This window comes from Trachinotus anak, unplaced genomic scaffold (assembly GCF_046630095.1).
Source record: "Trachinotus anak isolate AG129_WGS33_773 ecotype Australia unplaced genomic scaffold, CSIRO_AGI_Tana_v1 ptg000021l, whole genome shotgun sequence".
In the NCBI taxonomy this organism is placed as follows: domain Eukaryota; kingdom Metazoa; phylum Chordata; class Actinopteri; order Carangiformes; family Carangidae; genus Trachinotus; species Trachinotus anak.
Window position 1 is genome coordinate 18,356,864 of NW_027273872.1, and position 21,387 is coordinate 18,378,250.

General features: G+C 42.1%; 1 protein-coding gene and 1 pseudogene across 2 annotated transcripts; both read left to right on the top strand.

Annotated features, from left to right (window-relative positions):
- Positions 1 to 5,762: 5,762 nt before the first annotated feature.
- eda (ectodysplasin A) lies at positions 5,763 to 18,302 on the top strand. 2 transcript variants are annotated; one of them, XM_071457537.1, is made up of 8 exons: positions 5,763 to 6,376; positions 12,993 to 13,092; positions 14,976 to 15,014; positions 15,381 to 15,551; positions 15,891 to 15,925; positions 16,045 to 16,096; positions 16,673 to 16,797; positions 17,101 to 18,302. In XM_071457537.1, the coding sequence occupies exons 1-8, from the start codon at positions 6,047 to 6,049 to the stop codon at positions 17,359 to 17,361; spliced, it is 1,113 nt and encodes a 370-aa protein (XP_071313638.1). In that variant the 5' UTR covers positions 5,763 to 6,046; the 3' UTR covers positions 17,362 to 18,302. The 2 variants fall into 2 exon arrangements, with proteins under 2 accessions (XP_071313638.1, XP_071313637.1); XM_071457536.1 differs by having other exon boundaries at positions 5,767 to 6,376; positions 16,673 to 16,803.
- A 288-nt stretch (positions 18,303 to 18,590) lies between these two features.
- LOC139605767 (tumor necrosis factor ligand superfamily member 13B-like) lies at positions 18,591 to 21,260 on the top strand (annotated as a pseudogene).
- Positions 21,261 to 21,387: the final 127 nt, after the last annotated feature.

Below are 21,387 nucleotides of genomic sequence, written 5' to 3' on the forward strand. Positions count from 1 at the left end.
AGTGACTGTTTATTGAAGCTGGCAGAGGTTGTGCTCTCGGAGGTGGAAGCCTCACATGAGCCTCCGAAACAAGCAGCATGGAAAACATCCAGGGAACAGAGAGGCCATAAACCATCATCTTGGCACATATAAAGGCTGATATAAACATGCATCTCACTCGTATTTCACCTCTTTATTGGTCTCAGCTTCATAGCATGTCCAAGATATACAAGTGTCTACAAGAGGATTGCCTAAATTATCTCTCTATCACTGTACCAGCTGTGAGTAACTGAGCAATTTGATGCCTAAAAACCCAAAATGTAAACATTCCTCCGATGATGGAGCTGGCAGCAAAGCATTAAAAAATCTGACGGGGTAATGGCACAAAGTATCATGACTCATATCTTATGAATTTTACCAGTGTCCTCGATTCGTTTTCATTTTCGAAATATAAAGACAATAGAAAGATCTTTTTACATGCCTGTTAACCTCAATCTAAGTTTTGTCTTAATCAGTATACTTCAATTGGCTCATGTGCAGATAAATATTGGTGGGAATAATCAATATTTTTGTAAAGACAATGGAGCAGAAGTCCATATGTGAAAGACTGTAATAACGTCTTTCAGGTTTTCGTTCTTCTGGTCTGCAACTTTATTGTTTTGTTTCACTATCTGCACTCTCATAGTGTCACCTTCAGTCGTAGCCACCAGCAAAAGATCTCTGATAAACTCGCTGTATGCTACCTGCCCAGCACCAAACAGCAGATAGATAAAGTTAGCGACTAGCTGGTGAACATAGTGGAGCATTTAGAGGCCAGAGAGCCACATATTCATTTAAAAATAGGCAGAACTAAAAAAAAATTTTAAAAGGCTGTGAATATTGGACTGCTGGTGTTTATCAAGTGGCTGGAAACACGATTCCAAATAAAAACTTAAGCTGCTCCACATCTGCTGGATGTTTAAATAGGCAACTGTTTGCTAACACACTCAGCATAATAAGTCAGTACTTAAAAGCAGCAATAATGTCAACAAAACATTGATACATTTTAAATGTTCACCTAATAAAGTTGCTGTGTTGAACATGTTAGCAAACACTTGCCTGTGTACACATTCATCGAGTATCATTAGCATTCATTTATAGTTGTGTTTCTGGCCACCAGGCCCCTTGAGGGAAATATCTGGGTGTTTAACAGACACATGCCGCATACGTTCACTAGCTAGTTGCTTACTTTGTCTGTTTATTGCTGAGCAAGTAGCATATGGTGGATTTTGCACAGCTTATTTGTGTGTTTGTTTGTTTGTTTGTCTATTTCTTTTTCTAAAAACATCCCTGCTGTGGCTGGAAACCAGGTAATGAGAGCAGTGACACTGAACTACAACAGTAAAGATACAGGCAGTGAAACAAAAACAATGAGCTGAAAGAGTCTAAAATGCACCTTAGCCTGCATTTTTAAGAACAACAAAAAAAACCATGGGGGCACTCATAAATTGATTAATGCTTATTCATTGGTTAATGAAGCATTAAAAAGTGTTGTGTTAAGTGTTACTCTGGTTTCTCCGTGAGGCAACTGTTCATCAGCACAGCTCCTCGCTCTGTGTCATGTGAGTGTGTTGTGTGTCTCACAGGTCCTCTGCTTTTCATTAATAAATTCAATTACAGAATCGTGTCTCTGCTGATGGTGCTGCAGTGTAACAGACAAGGTTACTCATAGAGGAGTACCGCTGAGCGTGAGGCAAGGCAAAAAAATGACTGCCTTTACAGCGAAACATCACTGTTTAATAAATTGCCTTAAACAGTGAAAACTTGGCATATGAGAAACTGCTTTTAGAGGCAGACACTTTCATGAAAGTGTGCATAAAGTTTAAGTGACGGGAACTTTTGCAATTTCAATTTAACACGTACTGGTTACCTGCAGACCATTTGGTGATATACGTCATTGGTTCTGAGTTTTCACCTTAAGATTGGCTGCTGCAATCTGTCAATTGAAAGAGGAACTCAGCTAAGTGCCTTTACTCCATACTGTTCTTAAAGCTGCGCTAATTCATATTCTATATTAACAATAGGTCAAATGACTCAGTGCAATGTGATAGGTGTCCATTATAGTGACAAACCCACTGAGAATCATCACCAGAATTTATAGTTCCCTTCATCTCTCAGTTTTAGTTTTCTGGCCCGCAACTTTGCCTTTCTTTCACTCTGTCTCTCATAGCATCTTTTCTAATATCAGCAGGAAGCATTTTTCAGCATGAAAGCTCAGATAAACTGGATGTATGCTACTTGCCCAAGACCAAATGGCAGACAGATAAAGTTACTTACTAGCTGGTGGAGCATGTGGCAGCTTAAAGAGCCACATATTTTCCTCAGGAGACCAAAGTCAGAGCTAAAATGACTTATATTCAGAACAGAAACATGACTCTGAATGCTAATGGTGCTCTGTTCTTTGTTCAGTGTCTAATAAGGCAACAGTTCTCTACATCAATGTTACAGTATGTCAGTGTTGTGTTTGTCTGTGTTTGCTCTGCAGCTTTCAAGTGGCCAAAGAATGAAGTGAATGAAAATGAAATTTTGAAGTAGTTTAATTGAGTATTTCCATTTCTTGTTACTTTATACTTGTACGCCACTATATGGAAACATTATATGTATTTGATAGATGTAGGTACCAACTCCGCAGATTTTAAATCTACATATAAAAATGTTAATTCTGTTTCGAACATTTGATGCACTGGTGTAGCCTAGCAGTTAAAATTAGTACCTTGACAGCATGAAAATGATAATTATAAAACTAATAATGTAACTCTCTGAGATGAGTCACACTGGTAATTCTTCAGTAGTTTTACTTCAGTAAGATTTTCAATCCAGGAATTTTACTTGTAACAGAGTATTTTTACATTGTAGTATTCCTACTCAAGTAAAAGATCTGAATACTTCTTCCACCAAAGACTGTTTTCTGAATTCTAAAATGCTATTGTTTGCTTCCTCCCCTGAACACGCCCTGAGAAAACACAAACAGCAACCCTTTGCATGCTAAAAACACCACAACTCCACCAAATCTATGTGGAATAAAAAAAAATAAAAATAAAGATTAAAAAAACTCAATTAAGTTTACCGACAGCATTTCTACACAGAGTTCCACACAACAGTCAGCAAATAGAAAGAAGCAGAGGGAACAAGGTGATGGCACAAAAGCAACACAGTACAAAAAGACAGCCAGAACAAGAGAGAGAGAGAGAGAGAGAGAGAGAGAGAGAGTCTTTCATAAGTACTCTTAAGACAGACACCCACAATGAGAATAAATTAATCATTGGTCGGGGAAATGGGAGACGAGGTCCAATTTACAGGAGATTTGTAGGTAGGAAATCAAATGCCAAAGCATATCAATTAGCCAAGGTTACACCTCCACAATCCAATGTGCAGAAACAATGACACCAGAGATGGTAATGTATGGGCAGGGAGGTCTAAAACAATTTACTGTGATATGTAATTATTCTATTAGCTATGAATTACTTTAGCTCATATATGATTCCTAATAATTGCAATTGAAATTTGGTTTGGTGGGTGTGCTCTTTCATCCATGAGTATAGGAGAAAGGATGCATTTACAGATAGCACCTCTTTAGCAGAGACCGTCATCTTCCAACAGCTTGTTGAAGCCACAAGTCAGCCCACCAGTCAGCTCTCCATGGTAAAATATATGTGCCTATTCCTCCTGCAAAACTCTATCATCTGGCAGGGAAAGCCTCTAAATCTTGTTATAAGCTCAGAGAGGATAGAGTGGCACACCATTTATGAATGCTGCACTGAAGCCCAGGGGATGTTATAAGAATTATTATTGCTCTTTTCAATGCCAAAAAAAACCAATCATGACAAAACTGATTTTAATTGTGACGGGTTTAAATGGTGTGTTGTCTGAGACAAGGCCGCAGATACAGAGGTGACTCACACAGCGGCATTATGTCAAGTTTGACCTTTACCTCAGAGCTGCCTAACCCAGCCTTCCCACAAAAACAAACAATGACAAAGGATTTAAAATGAAATTTGATGGAGGAAAATAGCCTGAAGCAACTCCTCATACACACTTGCCATTTTTAAAAATGGGTTGAAATTATGGGAGATGCATGTGCCTAACTATTCCAGTCCTGAATGATCTGCTTCTCAAAGTCATTGTGCCTGCCTCTTGGATGAAAAGCGTGGCAAACATGCTTAGGCTGAGCCCTCAGTCACAGGCCCTGTGAGGGTTACTTTGAATGTCTTTCTCTCTTCGATTTCACTATCGTATACTCTAACAATGGAGAAGTGACTTCCCAGAAGAGAAAGAAGGAAGATCTTAATTTGAGATCAATAGTCGACAGGGAAACTATATATAACACTACACACACAGAGCATAAAACACGGGCTCTATTTAAATCTAATTAATCAACCAATGTGAAGCTATTTTGTGTTTTAAATTCAAGTTCATCAAGACACTGGTATGCAGCGTTATTGATTTATGGCTTGGCAATGCTGCCCTTCAGTGGCAGCTGACTAGAATCACTTTTTTCTGCGCATGAGTTGGAGGAATGAAACTGCTTGTGCCGAGGAGAAATAGATAGACTGTGATGCAAGGGCAGTAAGGACAGCGACAACCCAGAGAAATATAGCAATAGACGCTCACTTTCTTGTAGTAATCAACTTCATGCTGGAAACATTTCACAGTGATAAAAGCCCCTTTTTTTGATTTCCAAAAAGTCATTCCTCTCCATTATTTCCACCCACAATACCAAGTGAAAACCAGCAATTAATCAGCGTCTGTCAGCGTAAGCTCATATCATGAAAGAACATACCTCTCTGTAGGTCAAGTGCACGCAAATGTCAGGTTTTATCCCAAAGAAATAAAGACAGATGTTTTGTGGCACTTGCCCGAAAACTAATCTAAGCTGGCGTTCCATCAAGCCCCTGAGTTTCAGCCCCGCTCAGTGCACAGGTTTCATCATCTCAAGCCTCAAGGACGGACTGATCCACAGGCTACCTCTGGTTCCTTGCCTCAGAGATCAAAGTGTCTACATCTGAAAAGAACAAAACTAACGCCGGCTTTGGATGTTGAAAATGTGGAAACCACAGTGCCACATTCAATCTTGTTAAAGCATTGTCCTCAGCTGGCTTTTTTTGAAAACATAAATGTCAAACTATCCCCCTAGTCCAGCTGAGTGACACGTGTTTATAGTGTTTGATGGTGTTGTACACAGAGTGGTGCTGACCTCATTGTGACACTGACTCTCTTCCAGGCCTATCGCACTGTTGGGCCTGAGAGGGTCCAGATGCAATGAAACATAACTATATAATGTGTAGTCTGTTTAAGAATATAATTTGTAATACTTTTCCACTCTTTGATGATACGATGAAATCATCAACCGCCTGCTCTTTTTCAGTAACAACACTGGGCAATATTTACCAGGGTTTTGAATCAAATCTTTGCACATGACCACCACCCCATGCACCACCACTCATGTGCCACCCACACACAACAAAACAAAGCGCCAAACAAAGTGCACCCATGAAAAATGGCACGTCCGAAAGCTAAAACACATAAAACACATGCATAAACAATATGCATTATAGAAGCGACCACCCCTTCCCATTCACACTCACACAACAGAAAATAAATCACGGAAGAGTGTTTTCCAAAGTGCTGAGTAATAATCACACAAGACTGTGGACGACAAACATATAGAGGAGTAAATATTCTCACAACACCCTCTCACTGTCGGCCTCTCACAGGGCGTTGCAGCAGCTCTCTTTGTCCGGTGGGTGTCGCTCGACCACCGCACCTAGGTGCACCCAGCTCCCAACCTCTGGCCCGGATCGTCTGGGCTCGGTAATTGGCCCGGACCAATCAGAGAGGAGGTAGGCGGGTCTCCATTGTTACTACAGATACTCGAAGAAGTTTGCGCCGACCTGCCGCCGCCGCCGCCGCCGCCGCCGCTGCTGCACCTATGAGCCTCCACGTTAATGAATAGCCGCGGCCAACGCGAGGCAAACGAGCTGATTATGCCGAGATAAAAAAAAAAAAAAAAACGAGCATCTGACCGATAATGGCATGCGACGGTTCCCCCGCCGAGGATTTCCCGGGCAAAGTGATGCCCGGAGCGGCTCCCTGCAAGTGCAGCAAGAAGGGCAGGAGTCGGAGCAGCGGTGTCGTCTTCCTGGGATTATTCCTGCTGTCGCTGTCTCTGCACGCTGTCACCCTCGTCTGCTACCTGGATCTGCGGTCCGAAGTCAAAAGGGAAATTATCCACCAGAAGCGGGACACCATGTTGACGCTTGCGGGGAGTGACCCGGCTGACCCGGGGGCGGCGCTGTCCTCGCCCGGCCACCCGCGACCGGACTCCGGCAGCAGCCGCGGCGGAGGAGAGGGTCATGAGGTAAAAAAAAAAAAAAAAAAAACATCCGAAAAAGCAAAATTAAAAAGAAAATAAATGTTTATAAAAATAAATAAGAGCACAGAGCTAAATGAAGAGCAGCTCCTTTAAACGCGACATTGTTTTCATTCCTCGCACGGAGGCAGGTCGTGTTCATTCACCTCCGCTCGGTCCTCCTGTTCCCGTATCGCGGTGTCAGGTTTTGTGCCTGCGCTCTGTTGTGGCATGTTTCTGGGCAACTTATTTTACAGTAGCCTGTCACGAAGTTTTGCCAGCTCCGATAACACAGAAATATGTTCCTGAATTATCGCTCCCGTGTGCGTGATTCAGCCTCTTTGGGCAGAGATGCACAGAGGTGTAAGCTTCAGGTCTGTCACCTGGCCAATGTTGAGGTAAACGCATCCCGGGGTGGGGGGGGTGGGGGGGCATATCAAGGAAGTTAGGGGAGTATGGTACAAATTTTTACCCCAACAAAACAAGAATTTGAGTGTCGCCAGGTTCACTCATTTAAAGTGCCTTTATTTTTCTTTAATCAAACCACATTTAACTCAATTTGTCTTGCTTCCAGAGCCCCCCCCCCCCCCCCCCAGCAGACAGAGGTTGATGCTCAAAGCTTAGGCAGGCCGCCCAGCTGGAGTCACAGGGATGGGTCAGTCAGTGTGCTGGAGCAGGTGGACGGAAAATTAACTGGATCACCAGCAGGTGCAGAGCCCAAGGGCTGATGTAAATTCATCAGGACTTAGATGGGGCAGTTGGTACTTGGAGCCGAGCCAGCCGCGTCTCACATGTGTTTTCTTTTCTGGCAGCGGGCTGATTGAATGTTCATTGTGTTGTCTGTGGCTTTGGCAACAGCCCCACCACCACCAGCACCGCCACACACTCCCTAATTTCATCAGTACAAAGGGACCAAGTGTCGGTCTCAACTTTGCATTGCTTGCTCAATTAGCTCCCATGACACCGGCTGTGTAACCTTTTTTTGGTGAGAAAATGATCCTCAGTGTGTGGGGCATTGGCTGGACATTCAGTTGTACAGAACCGTCAACTTGATAGTCGCTCAGAGGAGTTCAGGTTATTAAGGATGGAGGCGATTATTTCTCCGTAGGAAAGATTTATTTTTAAACATCTAATGCCAGTATTGGGGCTTGCTCTGCAACATTTTCCTTTCACAAGTGGGAAGCTCAGCCTATTCATTTAGTACTCAGTGTGTCCTTTGCTAAGCTTATTTTAGATAGTAGTGGTTTCCCTGGTTAGAGCCGAGTGAGATGGGCCTGGTATTCAACCCAGATGGTGACGCTTCATGAGGTGAAAGACTGTAGCCCAGCTGTAAATATTTAACTGCGCTGTGATGCTGTCCTTGCCAGATGTCTGCATTAAACAACTCTGATTACACATCCCACAGTTTACATAGTTGGAGAAACAGGAGCATGTGGCATTTGGACGCAGCGGCCGCACTTGTTAGCTTTTCAGGCATTTCCTTTGAAGAATCCCTTTTGTGCAGCCAAAAATTGTTTATTGCATTTTTCACACAAGTCTTCATCAAAGGCACTTCAGCAGCGTCAGTGAAATCTGACATGATGCGCAGGTATACAGACAAGTGTAACAGAACGTGAAAACAAAGAAGAGCTGAAACAATCGGGTATTGGAACAAATATGCGAACCACATATACATACATCTGACACAACAGACAGAGTGCATATGCTTTGTCATGATATAATACCAGTATCTCCGCATGTGACCTCTGTTCAAATGGACTTGTTTGGACTTGTGGTTGAGTTTTATTTTGAAAAATACAAATGGTGTGGTTCCTCATGATGCAAAAACAGCTTTCCACACCAAATTTAGTGCGCGTGAGTTTTCAACTGGGCTGGTCAGTGTCAAACATAAATCAGCCTTGGTAAACAGTGCACCCTGTTGGAAATCCAGACTTTTTTTTGGGTACAACTGTCTTGTTAAGTGGCTTCTTGAGTCAAACAGAATGGAAAGAGAGTATTTGCTCAGCTGGGATCATGGTATTTGGGATGATAAAGAAAACAAATTGATAAAGAAATTTTTAAGCCGTTAAGTATCAAAACTTATCATCGATGACAGCTAAAGTGTTTTTTCTGTCAATGTTTTGATGCATAAGTTTATTGTAAAAAGAAAACACAGACCTGTGTTTATTCTGGAGGCAATTTTTTTTAAGTCTAGTGGTATTCAATTTTAGATTTATTATTGATCAGATTTATTATATATCTACATTTTTTATCTCATTTTTGTGTTCTTGTACTTCAGCCACCTCCCGTGATGTTTTACAGTCTTCTGCTGAAGAGGAAGCGGTAAGGGCCAGGCATTCTGGACTGAGAAGAATATATGAAGAATTTATATATACACACCTGATTTGAAGAGAGGGATTGTGGCTAAAATGGCCAAAGAAGGATCTACGCTTTATAAACCGTTATACTCTGTAATCAGGTCTAAGAATCTGTCTGTGAACAGGAGAGGGACTGCTTGTAACTTGGTTTGTGGGGTGATGTGAGGCAAATAAGGAAAATAAGACAAAACAGCAATGCTATCAAATCAAATGTATAACACTATAACACAATTTGAGCTTATCTATACCTGACAGGATGCCTATAAAACTTTACGTCATCTGTTTTCTCAGATGTAAGACATGAAATAGAAGCAGTGTTACGCTGTTATCTAAACTGCCACTTGAAAGGTTTATAGATCCTCACAGATTTACCCAGCGATAAGACTCACTGTAACAGGAAAATACACAATAAAAGCATCAGGAAAAGTAGTAACATGCTGGTGAGATCTTGGCTGGAGAAGTTCACTCTTTCCTGACATGCAGTTAAACGTTACGAACCACTTAACATCTCGCACTTTTTCAGATGCTTGTAGTTGCGTCTTAATGAGAGCAGATGATCTGGTCATTTATGATCCGGGTCTGGGAAGTGAACAAACACTCGTCCCCTCAACAGTCACAGTTGGTATGCCCTTGAGCAAGGCAGTAAATCCCAGCTGTCCGGTAGATCTGCGCAGTTCCCAACAGTAAAAAGCCCTTCCCAGGTGTGTGTTGCTCAGAAGTGCGAGGTACGGGCGTGATGCAGGGCATGAGGGAATTGGTGTCACTCATACTCGCCCAACCTCGGTGAGTAAAACATAATAAAATTCAATCCACAGAATTGCGTTAGCTCGGATAGTGTTTTATTCTTGAGCCTAACGTTTTTCTTATAACCCTTATATGAAATAATTTCCCCCTCTGAAGTATGCCTTCAAAGCCTCACAAAGAACAGATGCTGAAACATCTGGAGTCTAGTTAACGACTATTAAAAAAGTCAGTGTGATGGGACAGAAAGTCCTCAGCAGCATACATGCTCTGGAGGTGCGGGGTGGGCTATCACCCACATCTACTTTAATTGTGACCAGTGCATGATTAGTTAAAACAGCAGTATCATGTGTACAGACAGAGCGAGCCTGTATCTCAGGGTTTAATCAGGCTGGGCACAAGTGTCGTGAAGGCACAAGGCAGAGGAGGTAGAAACATCAGCGATAAGAGGCTGCAAACGTTTCCATATAAGACTGAATTGTCTTGACAGACAGATGAAGAAGACGCCCAGTTAAGATTAAGTCCAGAGTCACAAACATCTACCAAAATAATAAATTCTCAAGGCATTCACAGCACTGAGCTCGGCATCACTTTGCCAGCAAGTGTTGCAAGAAACTGAAATGTGACTGGCTGCTGACAGGCAACATTTCCCTTAGGTTGAGCTGAGGTTTTTTTTTTTTGTTTTTTCAGTGACAACCTATGGAAGCTGTTATTAAATTATCCAAGTTATGGTTTGAAACACATGGCCGTCCAGAGAGCAGTGTCTGACATTGGCTGAGGCAGGGACACACCTTATTGGTTATATTTAAGAGGAAAACACACGCCGTCATTGTTCTACCCAGGGGTGTGAATCACAGGAGTATTATGAGACTTCAGTTCTCAAACAGTATGCATGCCATTAAAGTTAGTAATGCCTGCACTGCAGTGATGGGCACCCAGTCTGCATCTGGCACCCTCAGCCATCAGCCCTCAGTTTCACCTCCTCAACTTTTGTAACCTCACATTCTCAACCGCTATTTAGTGACGAAATCTTGGACGAGCAGTGGAAATTAGAGGCATTACTGCAGCCACAAATGTCTATTTGTGGAGAAAATGTGAGCTAGGAGGAGGACTGATGGCATGATGGTTTAAGAATAAAGAAGCTCTAGCATTTTATTACCATAATCAGCTTGAAATGGTATGAATGTCAGGGAATTTGAGTCGTATAAGTGCAGAAGTGGGTAGGAATAAAAGCCGTTGTAATAGAAGTGTTAATAGGGCAAAAAGAAATCTTGAGATCAGAAAATTACACATCCCTGAGGTGACTGAATTTTAGTCATATCCTCACGGAGCAACGGGGAATCGCGTCCTGAGAGCATAACAGCACCCCCCACGCTTTGAAGATTTGAAAGCCCTCTAATTAATAGCTTTTATTTTTTTCCCTCGTGCTGAAAAAGAATGGTTTACTCAATAGTTGGCACTTGGTATACATACCAACACGTTGTCATCCTGATTTACTGTAACTCTGCGTGCCTTTGAAGGGTATGAAGGCTGTAAATGTTGTAATGAAGTGAAATGAAGCAAAGAAGGGCGCAAAACCATTTCTTAAGAGTCGTATAATGGAATAGGTTTTTCTTTTTTCTTTAAATCACTTAGTTGCCTTCATCTGAAACACCAGCCGCACCAGTTTGGTGGTAGCCTAGCAGATTGCTTGTTTGTTTTTTGTCGTTCTGCTGGGGCTTAATCTCGGGCCAGAAATTGGCTGTTGAATCATTTTTGGCTGTCAGAACAGACGAAAGTGTAACACCATATGCCTGAACATACACCCAGAATCCTTTGAGAGGTAAAAGCCCCCTATATGCCAACAGCTGGAGAGGAGATGTGGAGACACCTGCGCACCAAATGAACAGCAAACGTCGCTGCTTGCGGGAACATCTGGAGGTCTGTGTGTGTCGATAAACCATTCCAACACATACTCCTCCATCAGGCTGGAATTCCCGTGCTTATAAGGTCAGACATGGCTGGCAGCTGGTCAGGGATGTAGACTTTAAATACTTTGAGCTTGCCCAACACAGCCAGCGGGGGGTGTTGGACATGATACATCTCATCCTCCACCGCAGGGGGGAGTTCCCACATCTGAGACGAGGTATAGAAGAAACTCAAAACATAACTTTTCTTGTCTGACTTCTTACGGTCTTTCAGTGGCTCTGCTTGAAAACCACACAGAGAGGCACTGGGAGTTCACGTTGATTTCGGGAGAAGGAGATTTCTCGCCGGCGGAGGGGTTTAACAACTATGTTTACTTGAGCTTCGCGGATGGAAACATGGAATATGTCATCTGGTATCCTCAACTGGGATAAACCCCCCCACAGAACAAGAGAGGTCAAAGCGCCTGTCAGTAAGCATGTCTGATTCATCCGCAGCAGAAAGACTGAATGATACATCGTTATTTATTATCTTTTGATCCATGCTAAGGTGCAGCACGTGTCACTGCTTTGGAGATGTCAGTTATACAAACTCCAAGCAGATGTCCAGCACAATACAAGCTGTCTGGTCGTCTGTCCTCAGCCTTTATACCTCACGCTCTTACTATTATTAATGCTGACACTCCAAAGTGTGACCGAAAGTGATCTAGTATATTGCGAGGCTCGACGAAAAGAAGGCTTTGGGTGGCCTTGTTGTGTTTCCAGTGCCGCGTTCCTTTGTCTGTCGGGTTCTGGGAATCCTCCAAAGAGATGTGATCACATACTGGCTCTTCTAACAGAAAGTGACTTTGAACAATCTGCGTTTTTTAAACTCCTTAAAATCCTTAGCATGAAACATTTCGTTGTCAGAGCCGTTCACGTCTTGAGCGTGCCACAGTCGGGTCAGCGTGTCCCACAGAGTTCATGTGAATGTAGGTCAACCAGAACCAGTCACATAAGAACACAGGCATGTGGTTTGTCCCGCCACTCGCTCGCCCATGGGAACACCTCACCACTGTAGCATAGCCTTTTCCTGTTTTTTAGGGATGAGCTCAGAGCAGCTCCATCAGATCCTTTTCTTTCTTCTCCGTTGTTTTAGCTTATTCACGCTACCTCTGAATAGGGTTGGGACCAGGTGCCATGTGAATGGGTATTGCTCTCAGATTAACCACAATTCATGTCCTCCTTTTGTATAAAAAGGTGAATTTTAGAGCAGTCGTGTCCAGGTGACTGTCTCAAACGGCAGAAACACAGACAAAAGTGACTTGGGTTACGGGATAGGTTACAGCCCCAGTGGGACAGACAATGACTTGGCCACAAATGAATGTGCTGGCTGACAGTGTCTCACATCTTTTCAAATGTCCCAAGTTGTCTCTGTGCAAACATTATACCCCAAGAATAGAAAGCCCACTTGAAGCATGAGTTTCACTCTCAAAAACCTGTATCACTCATTGCTTTTGTTTGCTTCATGGAATTAATGTAAGGTGGTCTGGTCTGGTATTCATATTCTGAGGCCAGTCTCTGTGTTCACAGTGGGTAAACACACTTTTCCATACTCATATATTTTCTTTTGTTTTTCACCAGGAGAGGTTACTGCACAGAAATAGCGACTTCCATGCCACAGAGGATCACAGGGGCATAACTCAGCGGGCGAAAAGGAGTCCCGGCAAGCAGCCAGAGACAGGTACCAGCTTTTCTTTTTTTTTTTGATTTATCATCACGTAGTGTCTTCTATCCTCACACCTTGACATAAATGTATGCTAATGCTTAAGTTTTACTCCCCCCCCCCCCCCCCCCCCCCCCATTTATATTTTTCAGGCTCTAACTTTAAATTCAGTGTATTTGATGACAAAAAAAAAACTCTGATCTCTGGTGCACCTGCATCAGTCTATTTCCTGGATATGTACCAAACAACCAACTCTTGTGTGTTTGGAGGAGATTCAGTACAGTGTAAATAACAGGCTTATGGTCGGCTTAAGGCTATTAAATTTTGAAAACAGTTTGTTAATGGTTTCTCACTTTTTTTGTGGAATTGATTTTTTACTGCTCTGTGCCGCACCACATAATGTTGCTGAGTTTATAGAGCGAGAGATTAAACAGAATGGGACTGATTATTACTTGGATAGCAAACAAGGACAACAAGGGGTTTGGGAGGGTTTCACCAATTTGAAACAGACAGCGAAGCCCGTGTTGATTTCCCCCGTCTCAAAATAATATCAGGTCCCCGAAATATCTTTTGTATCTGTCAGCTAAGCAGATTAAGGCTTTGGAATCCAACTGTGTTATCGGTCAGAGAATAAGACAAAAGAAGAAAAAAAAAAAAAAAATCAATTGCATCCAGTCATTTTACAGAACCAGGTGGGCATCTGGGTTATCATCTGAGACTTTGATGGCTTTCATTAATTCCAGCAAATTGATTAATCGTAATCAATAGCTGTACAGAGAACCATCTGGCCAATATGTCTGAATTTGCTTTTGTAGTTTTTGTTTAGAATGTGAGCTATGCAAATAAAAAAGCAAAGCCTTTGAAGTTTCATGTCTGAGTGCAACAAGTGCAGCATGATCACAAGGCATTCCAATGTCTGTGGCGTGACACTGAATACTTGGGGGAAGTTTAGTGATTGTGTTTAAATTAGAAGAAAAAACTCACCTTTGAGACTTTCTACATAAATCAGCAAAGTCCCGAGCCTCTAAACACTAATCATTCCCAGGTCTCTCCTCTGCTCTCAGCGCACAGACAAAGGCTTTTGTAATCTCAGCCTTAGATGTGTGTTTTTGTGTGCGTGTGTGCGTGTGTGCGTGTGTGCGTGTGTGTGTGTGTGTGTGTGTGTGTGTGTGTGTGTTCTCAGCACTCCTAACGGGCACCAGATTCCAGATAGGGCTGCTCGTTAAGAGAAATCTATGCGGATGCATCCAGTCATTTAGCCAGAGGAGAAACCCTGGCCATATGTTTGAGGGGGACTCAAACTGTGAGGTTTTAAGGTTAAATGGCCTTTGTAGTTGTAATGACATGGTAAACACAAGAACAGCGAGACGGCTTTTTGAAAAGGATTCTTCAGCTGCACACGGAGCAGACACACACACTCTCAGCAGCACACTAAGTGCATTTTGTCTTTCAAGCACTGACATAGATGCCCCACCAACATCCATGCACGCACACACATACACATGGTTGTAAAGGGGAGACACACACAAACACATGCACACACGCATACACATGTACACACACTTTCATCTACATTCTCCATCTGGGCTTAATTCAAAGAAAAGGATTTTGGCAGGATAAAGTATCTCTCTAATGATCTTCTCCAGTTCCACTGCCTGTGAATGCTTAAGGCACTTGTTCATACAGAGGAGGTGAAACCACACTTACAAATTACTACACTAGAAGATACCACAGACTGACATACCTCCACTCCAGTGTTCAGCGCACAACATCTGAATCTGTTATTTTAGCCTATTTAGGATACCTACATGGAATGAGCTGGATACTCGAGATGTTATCTGAGATGATAATTGTTCAGGAGACCATTTCAAGCTTAATCACACTGTTTTTGTTTCCTTCAGAATCGACTGGAAAGGAAAAAAGGAAAGAGAAGAAAAAAGGTAATTCAAAATTCAGCCTAAATTTCAGTTTCATTTTTTATATTGGTTAAACTTCTACCTGCTGTCGACTTTCTGGAAGTGTTCTTGAGATGTCATCCAAAATCCAGTAATGGTGTTTTTCTTAAAGCGAATGACAAGCTTTCAGTATTTGACTCTGTCCATCATGAAAGAATTCTGACATTATTTCCGTCTCTTGCCGCTCTTCATATCAGAGCTTACCGTCTGTATAGAAGCTGTACAGACTGTAAAACCCTGGGAGGCAAATTTGTGATTTTGGGCTTTGCTAATAAAACTGACTTGACAGTCAAAAGATTAACCTGCTCAGTTTTTTTAGTTTGCCAACCAATTTGCTTACTCTCTTTTCAGGAAAGAAAAGGCCTGTGCCGGGGCCCCCCGGTCCGCCCGGTCCCCCAGGCCCACAGGGGCCACCGGGCATCCCTGGAATCCCCGGTATTCCAGGAAGCATCGGTGTGGGGCCTGCAGGACCCCCTGGACCTCCTGGGCCACAGGGACCTCCGGGCGAGCAAGGTCCAGCAGGTATAAAACTTAAAACAGAAATGACATGATGACGCGCTGAGATAGCCAAGAGAGATCTTGAAAACACCCAGAGATTGAGAGATTGGTTCTTAGATTACAGTATTTTCCTGAAAGTACAGATATTCCCACACTAGATGGGGGCTCAAGTTGTCAAAATGGATGAACTCATTGTCTGCAAAGTGTGAGTTTCTGATGAGAGATGTGAAACACTATGTGGGATAGCAGTGATCTATCTTCAAACTATGTCAGTGTTTGTTTTGCTTTAATCTTCATCACTTCTTTGTTCCTCAGCCATGTTGAAGGCCAGAATTTTATCATGTCTCTCTCCTGTTGTTGCAGGGGTTCTCGATAAGACGAAAACAAAGGAATTCCAGGTAGGCTATGTCACCTTTTGAAATTTAATTTTATCCCACACTGAATCCCAGATGAAACGGCCATTCTCCTGTTTTTATGTGTGTCCAGATTAGTCACCAGAGATCTTTTTGTTTTTCAGCCTGCAGTGGTTCATTTACAAGGGCAGGAAACAACCATCCAAGTGAGAGAAGGTGGGCCTTCTGTCTGTGCTCAGATGTAGTTTCACCACCGTGTTTGACAGAAAACAATAAACAAGCTTAATCCCTGTCGAAGACCTTGATCTGCAACTGTACTGATACACATGCCTGCTAAAGCTTAACGCTGTGTTTTGGCTGTTTGGCTATTTAGCTGATTTTAAAAATGTTTGCACCGAACATTTAAAGGTGCCAGATATTCTTTACTTTATGGAAAGTTGATCCAGTCACCTACAGAGCCTAAGATTTTTTGGTTTAGAGGGCTAAATGTTAATACCAATATTTACTGAAAGATTATGTAAGATTATAGTAACCCTAATGTAATCCTATAGCAATTATAGGATTAGCAGATAGTTCAGGCTCATATTATAAGTCAGGCCCATGTTAACTCAGGTCAGGAGCAACAGCCTTGCATGCTAGCAGTCAGTCAGTCTAACATGTGTAAGACAAGTGTAAGCATCATTAATATGTTTATATTTTCTGTCAGTGCTGAGCTCTGGTTGTAGTTAAATCCTGCTGAAAGCTGTTTATGTTGACCGCTTGTCTCTTATTTGTTTGTTGTGACATGTTTAGATCTGTCTGAAGGCATCCTTAGGAACTGGAAGATGGTGTCCATCCATCACCGTGTGTTTAAAATGCACCCTCGCTCTGGAGAGCTAGAGGTGCTGCTGGACGGTGTCTACTTCATATATAGTCAGGTAGAAGTGAGTACGGTCCTTGACGTAACTCTTAAAATTTACAGTTTAGAGCCAAAAGAACTGGCAGTTGTTCTGTAGTTAAGCTTAAAAACCTGCTTGCCTCGCTTATCTGTAAATGTTTTGATTTATACTATGAGACATATTTCTTTTTCCCCTCTCCCTGCGGCTAAATGTGAAGCCCTTGTTGGCCACTCTGATATTCCACCTGTTTTAGCTTTAAATAAGATCTTGAATATTATGTGGATTTGTTTTGACTACCCCTCTCAGTCTTTTGTGAATTTTATGTCTTCCCCTCTCCACCAGGTGTACTACCTCAACTTCACCGACATTGCCAGCTATGAGGTGATGGTGGACTCCAACCCGTTCCTCCGCTGCACCTGCAGCATCGAGACGGGCCAGCGCAAGTTCAACACCTGCTACACGGCTGGGGTGAGCCTGCTTCGCGCCGGCCAGAGGATCTCCATACGCATAGTGTATGAGGACACACTCATCAGTATGACCAACCACACCACCTTCCTGGGAAGTGTCAGACTCGGAGAGGCTCCATCTGCTGGACAGAACTGATAACTACACAGCCACCAGGCCTCTGCAGACATGAAAAAGTTGCTCACAACGGTCAAAATCAGTCCAGAGTCATACTGTCTTCCCATCCTGCCTGATCGAGGATTTATGAATTGATTAGATCTGTTTTTAGAAGCAACTTCTAGCCCACATCTTGCCCCTGTTTAGAGGGCACTTACATCCCTCCTTACATCCTAACTTTAGATTATTAAAGTTGAGGGAGCCCCTGGGTGACTTTTGTTCACTTTCACAGCTCTGTATCAAAAAGGACAATATGGACTGTTATGCTTCCCCTCACACTGATTCTGTGCAAAGAGATCAGCCGCGATGAGCCACGTGTCCTCATCAAACAAAGGTTTCTATTTATAGTCACCACTTTATGTCAACACAGACAGCATCTCTCTTTATAACAAGGAAGGACACTGCGCTGACAGATACTTAATATTTACATACTTTTGAGTGCTGTTGAATGATAATCTTGTATCTCCAAAAACACCAGCTATTTGAAATGTTTTATTTGCAGTTTGTATACTTGGCCTTTTTAATTAATTTAATTATATTAACAGTTATAAGTGAGTGGTTTAACAAGGGGTTTAAAGCTCCACATGCCCCTGGGTTATAAAAATGATTGAAAGAGCATATAAATGTTCAAAGCAAGGACAAAGGTATCTATGCAAAGCTGAGAAAACCCATTAAAACTGGATTTATAAGGTATTCACAGAGCAACAGCACTATATATTTTGCGCACATTTGCACTACAGCATCCCTGCAGAATATCAGTGATATGTTTTGTTACAGTGCTATTGTTGAGTTACCATATGAATGAATCCATGTGGAAAACTGATAGTTGTTTATACGTCTCTGTACATATTGTATATAAAATGGGATATACTTTTGTAAATGGAGTTGATTGATGGATTAAAATGTTTCATTTTCTGTCTAAAGGCATTTGTCTGTCTTTTGTGTTTGTGCAGCCGGTGGTATTGATTTAAAAGGTTAAAACTTCTCTTTCATATTGGACTCTGCTGGCACAAGTACTGACAAGAACAAATGATGTTCTTTGAGTGAGGCCTTTGTCTTTATTAAATCGTGGCTTTTACTTTGACTGCAAGTTTCACAATACACTGCAATTTGGCCATAATCTTGATAGAATCTAAATGAATTCCATCTTGAGAGGCAGAGAGAAGATAGTTCCTCATTTAGAAACAAATTTTGAAACTGAACATTTAGATTTCCGGGGTTAACTCATGTGTGACCTCACCCATTTGAGTAACTTGAGGACATCCAGTCTGCAGGTCTCAGTATGCTTTACAATGCTTTATTATCACTAACGGCATTTATGTTTTGTCTTAGTCTTTTCCTGGTGCACAGAGCCAGTGTTTTAGAAAATGATTTTCGAAAACTCCAAGGGGACTTACTTCTACAATTAAATCAGACACGTTCTGAGGGAGTCCATGGGAAAATGGCCAAGATGTCTAAAACAAGGGAGGTATGTCACTGATTATGTAGGATGGAGTCATCTTGGACATTGTACTACTGAGATTTATGCTATTAGTGAGTGTTCAGATAGCGCTGCAATAATAAATTTTCTCTTAATGCCTTGTTTTCTCATAGGACATTAAGCCAAGTACTTTCCAAAAATCTCAGAGTTCTCTGAAGATGTCTTCAAGGAGAGTAAAACGGGAACAAGGCAGCTGCAGAGGTTGGTTGGAGCTGAGAACTGAAAATGTGTCCATTAGTTACGGTCTAATCTGGTAGTGAGACCATAAACAGTACATGCTAAGTTAATAAAATTCAAGTATTATGTTTATTTCCTCCTCTTGCCAGTTCCAACATCATTCCTGCAGTTAACTGCTAACACTAACAAACAGCCAGACATGAGAGGTAAAACTAAATTCAAGTCTTTGGCTTTAGCATCACAACGTCTGCCATTATTTTGAGTAAGTGTATCTCACCTTTTCCCATAGGAAATATAACAGTGATCCCTTGGACTGTTTCTGCGCAGCAAGGAAATGCAATTTCACAAAAGGAAAACAGAATTGTTGTCCAAGAAGATGGTTATTACTTGGTGTTTGGACAAGTATTGTGTCACTGTAACTCAAGCATAACTAAGTTGATATTACATCTGATTTGTTCCAGCTTTTCAGCTAATGTTCTACTTAATTCACAGGTTTCGTTCACAAGCCCAAGCGCAGTTATGGGTTACATTATTCGAAGTTTGGGCTCCGCTAATGCAGGGACGACATCAACAGAGGTGTTGCGCTGCCTGCAAGAGATGCCTGATGCAACTCCCGCCAACACATGCTACACTTCAGGTCAGTGAGGCGCAACCGCTGTGGCTTCTCTAGAAATAGAGATTTATGCTGATTTGCATTTCTTGCTGAAACTTCGATGAGAAGACTGACACCACTCTCACGGCTGCACAGTAAATGCGAAGCCACAGTCAGCAGCGGGTTAGCTTAGCATAGCTCAAAGACTGGGAGCAGAAAGCTAGCCTGGCTCTGCCCAAAGCTAACAAAATCCACCTCTGACGTATCTCATTTGTTCATTACAAACAAAAACATAAGATCAAAAAAACAACGCATGGTTGTCAGGGTGGTTTCTTGGCTTGGTGCAGTTACTTCCTGGAGACAAAGGCCAAGACCAAGAAAAGGGCAGGCACAGCACACACCCCTGTAAAAAATAAGTGTCATTTTTGCACTGTAATAAACTTAATGGATGAACTTGCCTGTTGATTTGTTTCCCCCAGTTAACGGGCTTTGCTGGCTGGCTGAACCTTCAGAATTACCATGCAGCTAAGAGAGTAGTGTCAATCCTCTTATCTAACTCCTGGCAAGAAAGCAGATTAGCATTATTATTAAAATGTAAAACTATTGTCCTCGTGCACCATAGGTTCAAACTGCATCTGTCTTAAAAGAGAGGAGAAATATAACAAATGCAGACACTTCCACTTCAGGAGGTCACTGAGTGGTTTTACAACAGTCAAGTTCAAGCATACGCTATCATCCCCACAGTCGCCAACCAATGGGAGATTCTGGACTGATATGTTAGATAGCACAGAGACATAGCACTCCTGAGACTTGTGGAGTGCACGCCAAGAAGCGCTGAAGCAGTAAAACTCCTTACAAAGGCACTTTATGTCAGTTCTCTCTTTAACAACACCCATCTTGTATCTATTGTGATACCATCTGTTTCAACAGCATGTATCTGTTACAGGTATTGTGCAGCTGCAACGGAACGATGAGCTGGAGCTGGTGATCCCACACAGGCCCCAAGCCCTCATCTCAATGGACGCAGACTCAACCTTTTTTGGTGTCATACAGCTGAACTGAACAGAATGAGGACGATAACTGTGCAGCTCAGGAAGTGGGGCGCTGACACTGAGCTGTATGAGGGCATGCTGATAAAGGACTGAGTGACAGCAGCAGGAAGACTGTTGGAACATGTTATTAATCTCAGGAAAATGCAGAATCAACTTTTTTAAATGAACTGCCCATTTCTCCTGTCAGGTTTTTCCTTTTTCTTTTTTTTTCTTTTCTTTTTTTTTGAAGAAAGCTACTTTTAAAATTCTTTCACCTTAAAGCATTAAAGTGTTTCTTTCAGCTAGTCCACCTGGGCTTGTCTCTTTGCATTGTTTGTATGTGCTACCACCTCCTTTCATCGGTCTATTTTTGCATGTCTCTTTATACCTTGCTGGGCTGCTTCCCTCCAGCTCCACCTCCATGCTGTCTGTTTATTTGTTCCTCATCTATTTTTGAATGGTTTCCGTTTCCCTTAGACTATGTCAGGAACAAATATAGGTATAAATTTATATCACTCCAGGTGTTTTGCTGGTTTTCATGCAATCTCAATACTGTAAATGCTTTTATATGTCATGATAAAATTAATGTTGCAATAAATGGGTTAATATTCCCTTGTGCAAACAAACTCTCAATTGTTGTTTAAGTTCCTGACTAATTTAAATGTGTTTATAGGTGTAATAGACTACATTTAACACAGAAATATGACCAACTTGGTATAAAAAAAAGT